Here is a 13,772-nt window from a genome sequence, read left to right on the forward strand (position 1 = left end):
ATCTTCCCCCCTTCACTCCTCCATCTGTGTTTTAACACATTCATGCTATCTAAAAACCGTCAACAGATGACGTGCATACAGAGAGAGATATTACGGAAAATTGCAGGCCTATTATTAAAAAAAAAAAAAATTAAAAAATTACTTTGTGTGTGTGTGTTTAAAGTCTCATATACTCACGAGGACATATATATATATATACACATTTATACATATACATATACACATATATCACCCCGAAAATTTTTATATTAACTGATAATCTTTTCATCATAATCTTTTCAGTTACTTTTTACAATCTGCATTGTAAAAAGCGCTATGTAAATAACAGTAACTTGACTTGACTTGACTTAACAAACTGCATCTTTAGATGCATCAGATCAAGTATGGACGTCACATACAGTAAATGCTTCATATTAGAAATAATATAAATGTCATGATCCAAGCACCAAAGCAGAATGGATGCTGCACTTACACTATACATGGCGGGATTCCTTCTCCTTGAGGATAACACGGTTCACTCTCCTCCAGCTCAGGACACTCGGCTCCTACACCCACCGGGAACTGCTTCACCTGACGTGTGCGTGTCCGCTGTCCCTTACGCCCATTCAGATCATAGCACTCCTTTGAGCAGGCAGACCAGTCCGACCACTCGGTCACTTCACAGTCCTTTGGGATGACACATGCTTGATATGTCACAGGAAGTGTCTGCTGGTTACACTGGCTGTAGGGACACAGAATAAAGTCGGTTATGGATCAATTAATCCAACATTTATTATAACAATGCTGCAGAAACATCTTGCTTGCACTTTTGAGACATCGGAATGAACATCAACATTGTTATTTCTAAACACCACAAGAAAGGGATGCTATTACTTGTAAATTATCTTAAGTAATAGTAATGTTAGAAAAGAAAGAGAAATTATCATCTCAAGCCTGACCAAGCTGTGTTCAACCAATCCCATCCAATTACTGTATATAATTTTGTAAATATATAATAATAAAGATAACCATCTTAATGCTGCTTACACTCTGACCTTGCATCTCACCAGTTTTTTTAATTTCTATCTCACTGCAGTCACTACAGATTGTGATTCAATTTAGATATGTATCAAACTATGATTTTCATGAATTTTAATTAAGAGGCATCAAACGACAGCTTGGCTTTGGGGGTTGTTATGATTGAGACTGTGGTCCTCACTAGAGCTCCTACATGACATGTAAGCAAGATTTCATTTGTCTTAATCAGTCAGATGAGGCGTGGTTGGTTCACAGATCACGTCGTTGCTGTCAAAGGCTGTTGAATTAAATCCAGGCAGAGGCCATTCCTGTACATATATCTGTGTGTGACTTAACTACACATTTAAGTATCTATTGCAAGGTTTATATTTATTTAAGTGCCACTGCAGCGTGTTTATTCAACGTAGGACACGTTTGTGCCACATAAAAATTTGTCCTACTTTTTAAACACGTTTTATGTATAGATGGCATAGGTTACATTGTCTTCGACACGACTTTGAAAGTAACATGAAAATTAATCTTTAAATAATTGAAAATGCAAATAAACAATTATGTATTTTTTTTTACACATGACACATTTTACACATTCTGTATTATGACTGTGCCTCAATTGTGATGTACTTTCCAATACAATCAAGAACAATTAATATGTTTTTAATCCAAAGTTGCATTTGGTCATTTCCAATCAAGTTTGCTCCAATTTCTCCAAAAAGTGTTAAATTTTGTTTAATTATGTGTATTCAGGATTCATACAGGCTTGTAAAGTGTCATTTACACCACCGTCACTTCCACCTCAGACTGGCATTAAAGGGACAATTCACCCAAAAATGAAAATTACCCCATGATTCACTCACCCTGAAGCCATCCTAGATGTGTATGACTTTCTTCTTTCAGACGAATACAATCAGAGTTATATTAAAACAATTCCTGTCTCTTCCATGCTTTACAATGGCAGTGAATGGAGGTAGAAATTTCGAAGCCCAAAAAAGTGCATCCATCCATTATAAAAATTATTCCATATGACGCTTAATAAAGGTCTTTTGAAGTGAAGTGTGTTTGAGTAAGAAAATATCCATATTTAAAGGGGTCATATGATGCGATTTCAATTTTTCCTTCTTTAGAAACCAAAATCTCTAGCTTCCACTAACTGTCATATAAGTGTTCACGAGGGAGTGGCATTTCAGTGGATGATGTAGGACATAGGTGTAGCATAAGCCTTGGTGAGAATATGCTAGTCTCGCGAGAACCAAGTTTTGTTTACAGCTAAGGAAAACCACTCTCCTCTTGGCTTATATGGAAATCTTCCAACATTTTCCTTTACAAATCCTCGTTTTGTACTTCTAATTTGTAACTGGGTTTTTTTTTTTTTGCTCTCTCCTCTGTGCATCTGCATTCACTGTGTGGAGTATTTTATGATGGATGGATGCACTTTTTTGGGCTTCAAAATCTCGACCACCATTCACTGCCATTATAAAACTTGGAAGAGCCAGAACATATCTAGTGTAACTCCAATTGTAATCGTCTGAAAGAATAAAGTCATAAACACATAGCATGGCTTGAGGATGAGTAAATCATGGGGTAATTTTCATTTTTGTGTGAACTATCCCTTTAAAACCAATACATAATTTGAGATATTTGAAAATGACACTGTGCCCATAAAGAAACATTTTTCCAGAGCACAAGTTACAAGCATAATCAAGTAACTATTAATTTGGTTTGACTGGCATTTACTGCACTGCGAGGTCTGATTTTGATGCTTTCTTGTTTCTGACCTTGCCATTCCATACATTTGATCCAGGGCAGGCTGCTGCATTAACACAGTCATCAGAATCAGCTAAGCCTCTTTAGGGATTTCAGCCATCTGTGAAGTCAATGAGTAGCTCTAATGTACTGATCTGCCTGGGACAGTGCACATCTCTCTCCATCTTCCTGTGCTAATCCCATATAACAACAAATACAGGCAGATATGACACGTCCCCATTCTGGCTCTAGAAGGGGAACCTACGGTGAACATGACAGACATTTTTTTTTGCTTCTGAAAGCCTCTTCACAAAAACACAATCAAAGTGGGTGTTGATGGGTCTGTTGCTTGCTGAAATTCACTCTGAAAGTTGCTCGTAGTGATATTCCCATTTCACTTGACAATACCTCTTCAACTAAAGCAGATTAAAAGTTCCATCATGTGAGACAGAATGAGGACATGCGTTGGAGATATGCGAGCATAACATGCTTTTCGAATCAAATGTGTTAATGAAACTTCAATGAAAGACACTCTTAATGACAGGCTGAGCAAACATGTAATGGAAAACCACTTGGCAATAAAAGGCCATATTATCGGACAGTTGCATAAAACTACTTACTGGTATAGCTGAAAATTTATAGGAAAATGATGAGGGACATTTCTGAAGGAAGATGACCATTAAATCTTTGGGTTAGAATTACGCAATTACATTCTGGGCAGGCAGTTACTAATAGGTGATGGAATGATGGGAAGGCAATGGGCTTGGGTCATAATATTGATATGAGAGCATGGCTCCATAAATGAGATTTCTCTCTCTAGTCAGTCTATTACTGACAGACTCTCAGAAACTTCCTCGAGGGAAACTCCACTGCAAGAACTGTTTAAAATGTCAGTTATTATAGCACAGGGACCAGATTAAATTAGCATTGCAGTTCGGATTGTTAACATGCAGTGTAGTCTACAAAGAACATGCATAAATACATAAAAACTAAGAATACATTTGAAAACATGCCTCAAGTTAATATTAATAGCCCTCAGGATCTATAAGCTACTACATGTTTTTCTGTGAAGCACCTTGTTAACTTTGCTAAAGCTGTAATGTGGAGAATAAAATATCAACAAACAACTTGAACGCATGAGTTAGACATTAAGTATACATGTGCGGTGGCGTCTTGTGCTTTGAATGAAGTCTGTTTTTTGTCTTGTGTGTGTGTGTGTGTGTGTGTGTGTGTGTGTGTGTGTGTGTGTGTGTGTGTGAGTGAGAAAGAGCATATTGCACTGAAGGACAGCTTATGTCATGGAGTATATTTGCTGGTAAAAGCAGACTGGTCATATCCCTGTGGTCTAAAACAGACATTACTGTTGCCTCTCTGCTCTCTAATACTTTCTCTCTCACACACAGGAACAGAAGACTGACCAGTTTTCACACTGCAAGGAGAGAACAGCAGAAACATTGGAGGTGGGAAGGAGGCAGTATTGACATATGATGACTAAGTTGATAAGGTCAGTAAAGTCTGTATTTATGTTCTCCCTTAAACTGCCCATGAAATGGCTCAATGATCTCAGTTCTCTTTCCTGTGTTGACATCTTTCTGTTAGGGTTGGGTACAAATATTGATTTTGTGATTAATTACCACACTCATCTCGCAGTAGTGTGGACAGCTCTGTTAATTTTAATAATTGACTTATTTTTAATAGATATACATGTACACTACTGTTCAAAAGTTTGGGGTCAGTAAGATTTTTATTTTTATTTTGGAGAGAAATACTCTCCATTCAGCAAAAAAATACTTTTATTCAGCAAAAACACATTAAAGTCTACCATTAATTTATAATGTAAATTATAATTTCTACTTCAAATAAATGCTGTTTTATAAAACTCTTCTAAGAATCCTGTTTTAAACATTAATAATAATAAGAATAATAATAAAATTCTTGAGCACCAAATCAGCATATTAGAATGATTTCTGAAGGATCATGTGACACTGAAGACTGGCGTAAAGGCTGCTGAAATTTCAGCTTTGCCATCACATGAATGAATTATACATTAAACTAGAATTGTTTTAAAATTGTTTTAATATTTCACAATATTACAGTTTTCACTGTATTTTTTTTATCAAATAAATGCAGCCTGTGTGAAAAAGAGACTTATTTTAAAAACAATAATACATCTTAATCACCTCAAACTTTCAAATGGTAGTATATACATTTTTCATATTTTAAAAAAGACAAATTTTATTATCATTATTTTGAAAGAAAGTTTTTTTTTTTTTTAAATGAAGATTTTTGTAATTTATTAAATTAAAAAAGTCCTTGCATATCTTACAACATTAGCTGACTACTGAATCAGAATTGAATAAAATGTAAATGTTTTCAGAGCTGGAGAATTGGAATCGAATTGGAAAAGCTGTATCATTACCAAGCCTTAGATCCAAACATCTAACTGGCATTGATAGAAGAAAAAAAAAACACTCCAGATAAACTGTTGATTGCAATAGCTTCTACTACATTCAAAAAATATATTAACAAACCCAAGCAAATCACTGTTTTACACACAGAAAGATGCCTCTGAAAGAATAACAATTTCATAACCAAATCATGCATGAAAGATAAAGAAGAAGAGGCTGACCTGAGCGCCACTGTGTTTCCACTTCGGTGAACACACGTCACCTCCCTGGTCTGGTAGCCCACCTGCAGGTCACAGAATTTCAACCCCTGGCGGTTCTGACGATTCCTCGTCCTCTTCTTTTTGATGAGCTCTTGGGTCTCAGGGTCCCTCATCCTTCCCTTCACCCTGACCCTATCCTTCACACGTTCTCCTTTGTTTTCCTTCACCTCCTTTTTCTCTTTGTTCCTGCGACGCTTGCCCTGGCGTTCTTGCCTGGCCTGCCGATCTCGCTTTGCTTTCCGTTCAGGTTTGGGCTCTCTGGCTTCTCGGGTCTGTCGTATAGGTGAAGCCATGCAGGGGCCCCAAGGTCCCACCCTCAGGCTGTGCAGGCTCTCCTCACCCTCGCAGGGGCCCGGCTGGCAGGTGTGGAACTCTGTGAGGTTGGGGCAAGCCGAACCGCCAAAAAGGGGCGGGGCTAGAACCCATCGCAAGCGGTTCTGCAGACCCATCCCACAACTCTTAGAGCAGGACGTCCATGGGGAGAATTCGGACACTACGCAGTCACGTGGGCACGGGATAAGGCAGGCCTGCTCTAACCGTGGCTTGGGCTCAAAGTACTCGCAGATGGCATCTTCTGCGGGAATGCCATCCGATTTGTGCAAGCAGCCCACTTCCCGCGTCTGGATGCCCTCTTCGCCCCGAGTGCACACCGCTGGCCTTGGCACGCCCACACTGCGCATAGACACCGGCACGCACTGGTTCCAGGCCCCTAGCTGCCAGTCGTACAGCTCTTTGTGCCAATCGCACACCCGGAAGCAGCTCTGTTGGTTGCTGGGTCGCTCCGACTGCTGGCAGTTGGTGTGTAACGTGGTCCAGCCCTCGGAATGGGCACACCACACCGCTCGGCTTTGACTTCCCCCCGGACCACACTCGCTGCCCATGCACCTACCCCATGGCCCTAAAAGAGAGACGGAGACAAAAGAGAACAATTCAATAAAAGCCTCATGAACAGATGTCAGTCTTGATTTGCGCTCATGCTCAATATCCTGATCGCATCCGGTTTCACTTCCTGTACAGGTCATAATTAATGTCTGCAGCCTACATGCACTTAAGACTTTAAATAGAGTTAAAAACAGGACATGAGCAGCCAGGAGGAGTCAAATGCCCATTGTCTCAATCAATATTCCTGTATTCCCAGGGACTCCATAATTCAAAACACTCTAGGGAGGTGTGGTAGTGAAGACAAGCTGATTTTACTGATGGATTTCACAGCGTGCCAGAGACATCTTTGTGGAGAGGGTCACAGAGTACAGGGAGAAGAAAGAAAGAGGCCGTCATGTTGTTTTAAAAATTGGTGCTTCCCACACATGCTGGTTTTGACATGACAAAAAGGCAAAAGCTCATGAATATTAATTATATTAAGCTGAGATTCTATTTAATGATGTTTCATTAAATATGGCTATGTTCATAAAAATAAAAATACTTAATAAAATAAATAAATAATTTAACATTAAAAACAAGAATAAATAAATGTAATGTATTGATCAGGATATCTGTTCTCTTAAATGAGTATCAAAACAAATTTAAACAATACACTGTCTTAAAGGTACAATATTGGTACCTAGAGAAGTAATACAGTTACAAATTACAAAAAGTGCCACAAAAATGATCCATTCCCAGAAAGGCCAAAAATAATTACAATTATATTTTCAATAGAACATTGAGTTTTACACAGTTACTTGAGGGACCAATTCAAGCGCTCAAATGCATATGAAATTGTGACATATTTAATTTAATAACTTACTACATAAAATCTGACTACTTCCAACATCTGCCACTGCCAGTCCCCCAGACTTTGTTGAGTAGCAGCTCACTATTAATAGGATAGTTCATCTAAAAATTAACATTATGTCATCATTTACTCACCCTCAAGTTGTATGATTTACTTTCTTCCGTAGAACACAAAACAAGATATTTATGAAACATGTTTTAACTGTTTTGTCCATACAATGAAAGTCAGTGGGGTCCAGTGTAGTTTTGGACAAAGAAAGGAGTAAGAAGAAAGAAAGTCAAAGAGATTTTGAATGAGATGAGGGTGAGTAAAAAATGACAGAATTTTCACTTCTGGGCGATCTATCCTTGATGAATCATTGGTCTAATAGTAATATTTTTGTTTTGTCTCATGAGGATGGGCTATTCTAAGCTAAAGTAACACCCTTAAACCCCATTCCCTCTGCATCTTCCAATTTTTCAGTCTCTACAGAGCACTAGAGACGTAAGCACACAGTCTAAAGCAGTAAATCAAAGCCAGCTGACAGATGAACTGAAATTCAGTTTGACTATTTACTGAGGTCATGAAGGAAAAAAGCATTTTATACCAAGTGATGAAGTGTTATATTGCATCTCTATTCTCATATTTCTCATTCTCATGATATTCCATAACCATCACCTGAGGTCATTTCATTTGATTGTGAAGCACGGCAGAGATCTTCTCGAAAGAATCTTCTCTCTCTGACTACAGTGGTTCATTATGCGCTCTGGTACCTGTTTTATAAAGTGCCTGGGCCAAGGGGTGATTTATTTAATAGAAATTAAGGCCATTTGAAGACCTACTTTATGACTCCACTCGATAAGGACAAGACAGGCCGATGGAAATGTCAACGGAAGAAGCAGCGGGCTAAATTAGCCTACAGCTGCAACCACAAGGACCAGGTCAATACAGATCGATACCAACCACAAGAAACTGCTTTGGATACAACAGACAGAGCCACCACAAACCGAATGACCTCAAACACCAGAAAATGATATTCATATGCTCCATGCACTCACATGTAGTATTTTTCCCAATACAACATTCTGATTTAATAAAAAAACTAGCGGCAAGTAATTTCCGACTTATTCCACAAGCAGTTTGTCACATGGTTAGCCACTGTAAACTCCAATTTTCTGGGGAAATCAAGAACAATTTGATTTTGAGAGCAAGAGGAAGATTAAAATTCCACACAGGTGAACATGTCTGCATTACACAGTCAAAACATAACCTTGTGGGTTAAGTACAACTTAAAACTCAATCAATAGCATTTGTGGTACTGTTAAATACCCCAAAAATTAATTTCCACACTTCCCTCCTTTTCTTAAAAAAAAAAACATAAATCTAAATTACAGTGAAGCACTTACAATGCAAAGGAGCCTGTTCAAAAAAGTAAATACTCATTGTTTCAATAGTATAGTCATAAGACATACTATATGTGTTATCATTATTTTAGTGTAAGAAAAAAATCAGTTTTTAGAACTAAAAAAGTTCTATACGATTTTACAACTCTGTTGCCATGACATTGATACACTCTAAAACAAGACTGTAAAATTATAGTATCAACAGTTATACAGCTCAGATATAATTTTCATATAAAAATTATTTTAAGTTATTTTATTAAAATATAATCTTCATAGTTCTGCTTTTAAATCCTCCAAAACTTTGCCCCTCTTCACTTCTATTATAAGTACCTCATTGTAGCTCAGATTTTTTTTTTTTTTTTAAACAAGAAATGACTTGAAATTCTTCCTCTTCTTATTTTACATTAAGCCACAAAGACTGTTGTATTGAATCTGGAATATTCTTTAACTAGAGCTCTATCTCACAAACAACTGCATGTGTTTGTAATGGAGCTCCCCAGAGAGAGCCAGCAAGAGCTTCTTCATTCACAACGCCTGCAGCTGCAGGTGCTCAGAATAATTTATGAGCATGTCACAGGGTGATGTGGTCATCTACAGGCCAGGGGACACCAGGGAGACGACAGCAAAACACTATGCAGGACTGGGCGGCACATCACAGGAGCACGATAGAGTCATGCCCGCAAATTTTAGAAAGGTCAGAAGAGATGAAAAGGCAGGAATGTGGGAATGAGTAAGAGAAAGAAGATGGCAGAAAACGGATAAAAGAAGGAGAAGGAGAGAGGTTTATGGTAGATAAGACTTCTTTGTTTATAGGCTGTTGCTCCAGCTGTTAGATCTACAGCCGCAGGGCATCAGTAAAAGAGCTCATCAATTTCCCTGTCTGCTCATCCACCTGCCACTCACTGATTTTTATTATCTCTTATCACACAAACATGGCCCAAATATACACACATATGGCACACGAACTGGCCGTTAACAGATGTAAACATTGTTTTCACTTAAACTCAATTTCTGAAAATTCATTAAGCAATTTAGAGACTTGCGAGCTAGAACGTTGTTGTTTTGAATATTGATTGCTACAGATAATTACAGCCATGCTGATATCCAGACCAACAGAGCAATTGGGAGTATGACATTGCTTTTTTACAATTAAAAGAAAGCCAATGAATGCAGAATTAATTGACTGATTAATCTGTGTACTGAATGAATAGGCTTCATGAATAATTCAGTGACTCACTCATTAAGACATTTTGTTCTTGAATGAATCTGTTTTTGACCTAATCGAGTGAGTCAGTAATTCAGTAATTCACTCGGAAAGAAATGTTTCATTCTTGTATGAATCTGTTTTTGATCGAATCAGTTGAATGAATGATTCAGTGACTCACTCATAAAGACATGTTTTGTTCCTGAATAAATCAGTATTTTTGAACAAATCAGTTGAGTAATGATTCAATGACTCACTCATAAATACGTGTTTTGTTCCTGAATGAATCAGTTTGAGACAAATAAGTTGAAAGAATGATTCAGTGACTTTCTAATGAAAAACTGTAGACATGACAGTTTATATATGTAGATATATATATTTGGTAGCTAGGGCTGCACGATTAATCGAATGTGATTGTCATGCGTATCTTGTCAGTAAAGCCAGTTCTGTGATTAGTAGTAAATCTCCAGCATGTGCTTTCAGATGGAGCAGCATTTACTACACAGAGCCGTAGTTCACTGACAAGCTATGCAAAATTGCGTTCATAATCGCGCGATTATGAAATCAAAGAAATCGTTCTGCAAGTATGCAACCTGTTTGCGTAGCTTGTCAGGGAACTACAGCTCTGTGTAGTAAATGCTGCTCCATTTGAAAGCACGTGAAAATACCACATTTAATAACATGTTTTTACACAAAAAACTCACTTCATAACATCAGTCGAGTGTTTGAAATAAATCCTTCTGTGAGATGATCAGAATAAGGCACGCAACATATTTCATAGTATTCTAAGCAGTGATAAAGGCTATTAGCATTCGATTAGCATTGCATTATTATATACTTTATTATAATAAAATTATAATAAGAGAAACTCAGATAAACCATATATTGTCATAGTCGTGTGTTTATTAGTCACGTTGAATTAAACAAAGCAGTTAAATTTTCTGTTTATTCAGCAACTGTTATAGGCATTTCATGGGTTTCTTCTGCAAGGCGTATTTGGAGTTTCCGCGCGAGAGCGCCCTCTGGCCTTCGGATGGAGATTTACTGCTGATCACAGAACCGTGCTTCACTGAAAGATATGCATGACAATTGCAGCTTCTGTCGAATCGCGATTTATCGCCTTTGCGATTTAATTTCGCTTAATCGTGCACCCCTATTGGTAGCTGAAAACAGGATAGATAATGGATGGATAATCAACCAGTCATCAAAAAATAAAACCTGATCTTTTTTTTTTTTATAATGATGGAATGACTGTACATCAATGGCAAAACAGTTATGGAACTCTTGATATAATAAATCAAAGGAAGCTTTTTAAAAGCAATTACATTTAGCTCAAATATTCTCCCATGAGTACAAGAAATCCATTATACAATTAATTTAGTTTTTCATTTTTAATCAAACACAAATTCTCAAAGGCCTTCATTAGTTCAGTGAAGAGAAGCAAGTGATTGTTGAAGGTTATGAGATGTGTTTTTCACAGATATGTTTAGGTACAGTAGTCAGCTTTAACTGTCTGAGGATGAGAAGACTGAGAAGAATAGAAAAAAGAGAGATGGAGGGAGGGCGACTGCTCGTATGTAAAATAATTTATCTTTTGCATCCTCTCCCCATCCACAATTTGGTACTTCCTGTGGTGCCACGTGGGCCAGCTAAACCTGGCATTTACCAGGGAAATGTAAAACAGCGGGAAATGTTGCTCCATACCAGCTTGGCTGGATACAGAGGCTTTAGAAAATGGGAGCATTCCAGACACTCACATGATGAACATGATGAAGAAGTCCAGGAAAAGGTCACACATTTCAACCACTGACTATTGTTTAGATCGGTACGATTACTACGATTACACCATTAAATTGTATGATATTTGCTGTCAAAGGGGAAAAAAAATATAATTCTCTGCAGTCTTTTATCAGACTCAGTCAGCGGTGAGAATCACTGTCGAATGAGGACAGTCTGGTTTTATCTATTACCCACAGAGAAATATTGAAGTTGTGCTGATAACTAATAATATCATGAACAGCTCACACTCTCACCTACACATTTAATATGAAGGCATCTGCTACACCCGAGACAACCATATAGGAGTCATAAAATATTTTATCCCTTTTTCTTATTCATGTCGAATCTCTTTTTGATCACAGTAGACACACTAAGCCTTTTCCAAAGCTTGCTGCTGAGTCTATTGGCCACAAATCCCTTTACACAGACTTCTAGATTTGCCTGTATTCCTTTTCCAGGTTGAATGATAGCTGGTTATAGAGCATTTTTTATGTTGTAGAGTGATACAATGTCAGTCACAAGGATGTCACTGATTTTTGCTAACAATGTGATGCTAAAGTAAGTAGAAGAAATAGAAGAAGAGTAATATTCTCAAACTCACATTGCTCTCCTTCAAGGATATGTTGTGTCACAGGGTGACCCAGAGGAAAAGTTTTATTGCTCAGAAGTTGCTCTTTGTTATCTCAGGAGACTTATTCGAGTTCTCACTGTTGTATAGGTCTTGTATAGGTCTCAGTTTAGTCCCACATTTATCCTAAAATTCCTTAGAAAAAAAACAAAATTTTTTACAGATAGTAAGGGTATAGAGCTATAAAACATGTGGTAACTAACTTTATTCAAAAATATATACCATCTGACTACATCAAGTTGCACCATGAAAAAAAAAACCATTTGATTTCTAGCATTATCTTGGCAAATCTGAGCACAGAGAGAGACTTTGTTGACATCTCTTCTGAAAATCTAGATTAATAGAATATTTTTCTAAAGAGGAAGTCCAAAAATTTGGATGACTCAAGCAAAAATCCAAATCATTACTGTACGAGGGACATATCTCATCTGTGATTTTTCTTTCCTACAGGGATGTTCATAGACTCCTCCATCTTCAGCTGTCGAAATCAAAATTCTCAGGGTTTGATTAATCATGAAATGCCATATAACCACTGCAACCCTGCTGCTTTATCTGTCTGCTTTTATCTGTTCACCTATTCCGAAACAAAATGCTTTACAACCAACCCCAAAAAGCTCAAATATGACAAAACATTTACTTTATGAAAAGGAATATTCATTCAATAAATGATGTAAGCTCTTAAGTGTTTGTGTATCTGTAGCTGTCCGGTTCAAGGACGTTCCTGTCAAAATGAGTAACTGTTCTCAGTTCAGACCGCACTGAGCTCGGTCAAGCTCTCCCACACTTTGGAGAGGGAAAAGGGTTTAAAGGTAAAAAGCTGAACTATTGATGAAACTAAATCTTGAATTTAAGCTAGTCTCCTTCATGGAAAATAAGAGAGAAGAGGTGAGATGTATGGATGATGTCTATTTAAAAACCCTTATTCTGAGGCTTTTTGTTCAGTTAAAGTAAAAGAAGCGATACTAGGAATCTAAAATGACTCATGTATCTTTCATAAAAGTTCACTGAGCGGTAGGTGCTTTGCTATTAGTAAGAGATATTACACGCTTCATTTAGGATGTTGTGAAACATTGCTTAGAGCCTGTGAAAGCCCATGAATGCATGACAAACGGTTGTGAATACGCTCTTTTAAGCATCATCAACTGCACTGTGGTGTAGCGTCTGGACCAATCAAAAACACAATTTTTCATTTGATTTAACAAATCAGTTATTCATTAGATTAACAAGTCGTCACAGACCCCTCACCCAATAGACTGGGCGCCAGGATGTCTGCGAATGACCACAGGCCACTGGTTACCATGGCAACCCCGACACCTTTGCTAAGACCAGAGCCATTTACGACCTGATGGAATGTGAGTAGGGAAAATCACTGCATGTTCCATAGCAAGAGGCACAATGCACAGTAGAAATTGACTTTTCTACTAATTAATCCATAGGAAAACCTTTCTTTGAATGAACACACATATCCTTCAGGTCATCGTGTATGTTGTCTTTGAGATTTTATACTGTTTTATGCAGGCTTGTGAAGGAAACACTCATTCCTGTCATCCTACATATATGTAACCCTACCATGTTTAGTATCTATGAATTAGTCTTCTGATGATCTAAACGAGAGTGTATAT

The 13,772-nt window shown here is 37.6% G+C and overlaps 1 protein-coding gene across 1 annotated transcript in view; it reads right to left on the reverse strand.

Annotated features, from left to right (window-relative positions):
• Nucleotides 1-13,772, reverse strand: part of LOC107670038 (thrombospondin type-1 domain-containing protein 7A-like) — a 109,581-nt gene that overhangs the window by 56,374 nt on the left and 39,435 nt on the right. Inside the window, exons 2-3 of the mRNA XM_016462511.1 lie at nucleotides 5,387-6,323; nucleotides 473-721 (exon numbers count right to left, since the gene is read on the reverse strand). Coding sequence (XP_016317997.1) covers nucleotides 473-721; nucleotides 5,387-6,323 — 1,186 coding nt within the window. The remainder of the gene's footprint in view (nucleotides 1-472; nucleotides 722-5,386; nucleotides 6,324-13,772) is intronic.

This window comes from Sinocyclocheilus anshuiensis, unplaced genomic scaffold, assembly GCF_001515605.1.
Source record: "Sinocyclocheilus anshuiensis isolate Anshui unplaced genomic scaffold, SAMN03320099.WGS_v1.1 scaffold253, whole genome shotgun sequence".
In the NCBI taxonomy this organism is placed as follows: Eukaryota; Metazoa; Chordata; class Actinopteri; order Cypriniformes; family Cyprinidae; genus Sinocyclocheilus; species Sinocyclocheilus anshuiensis.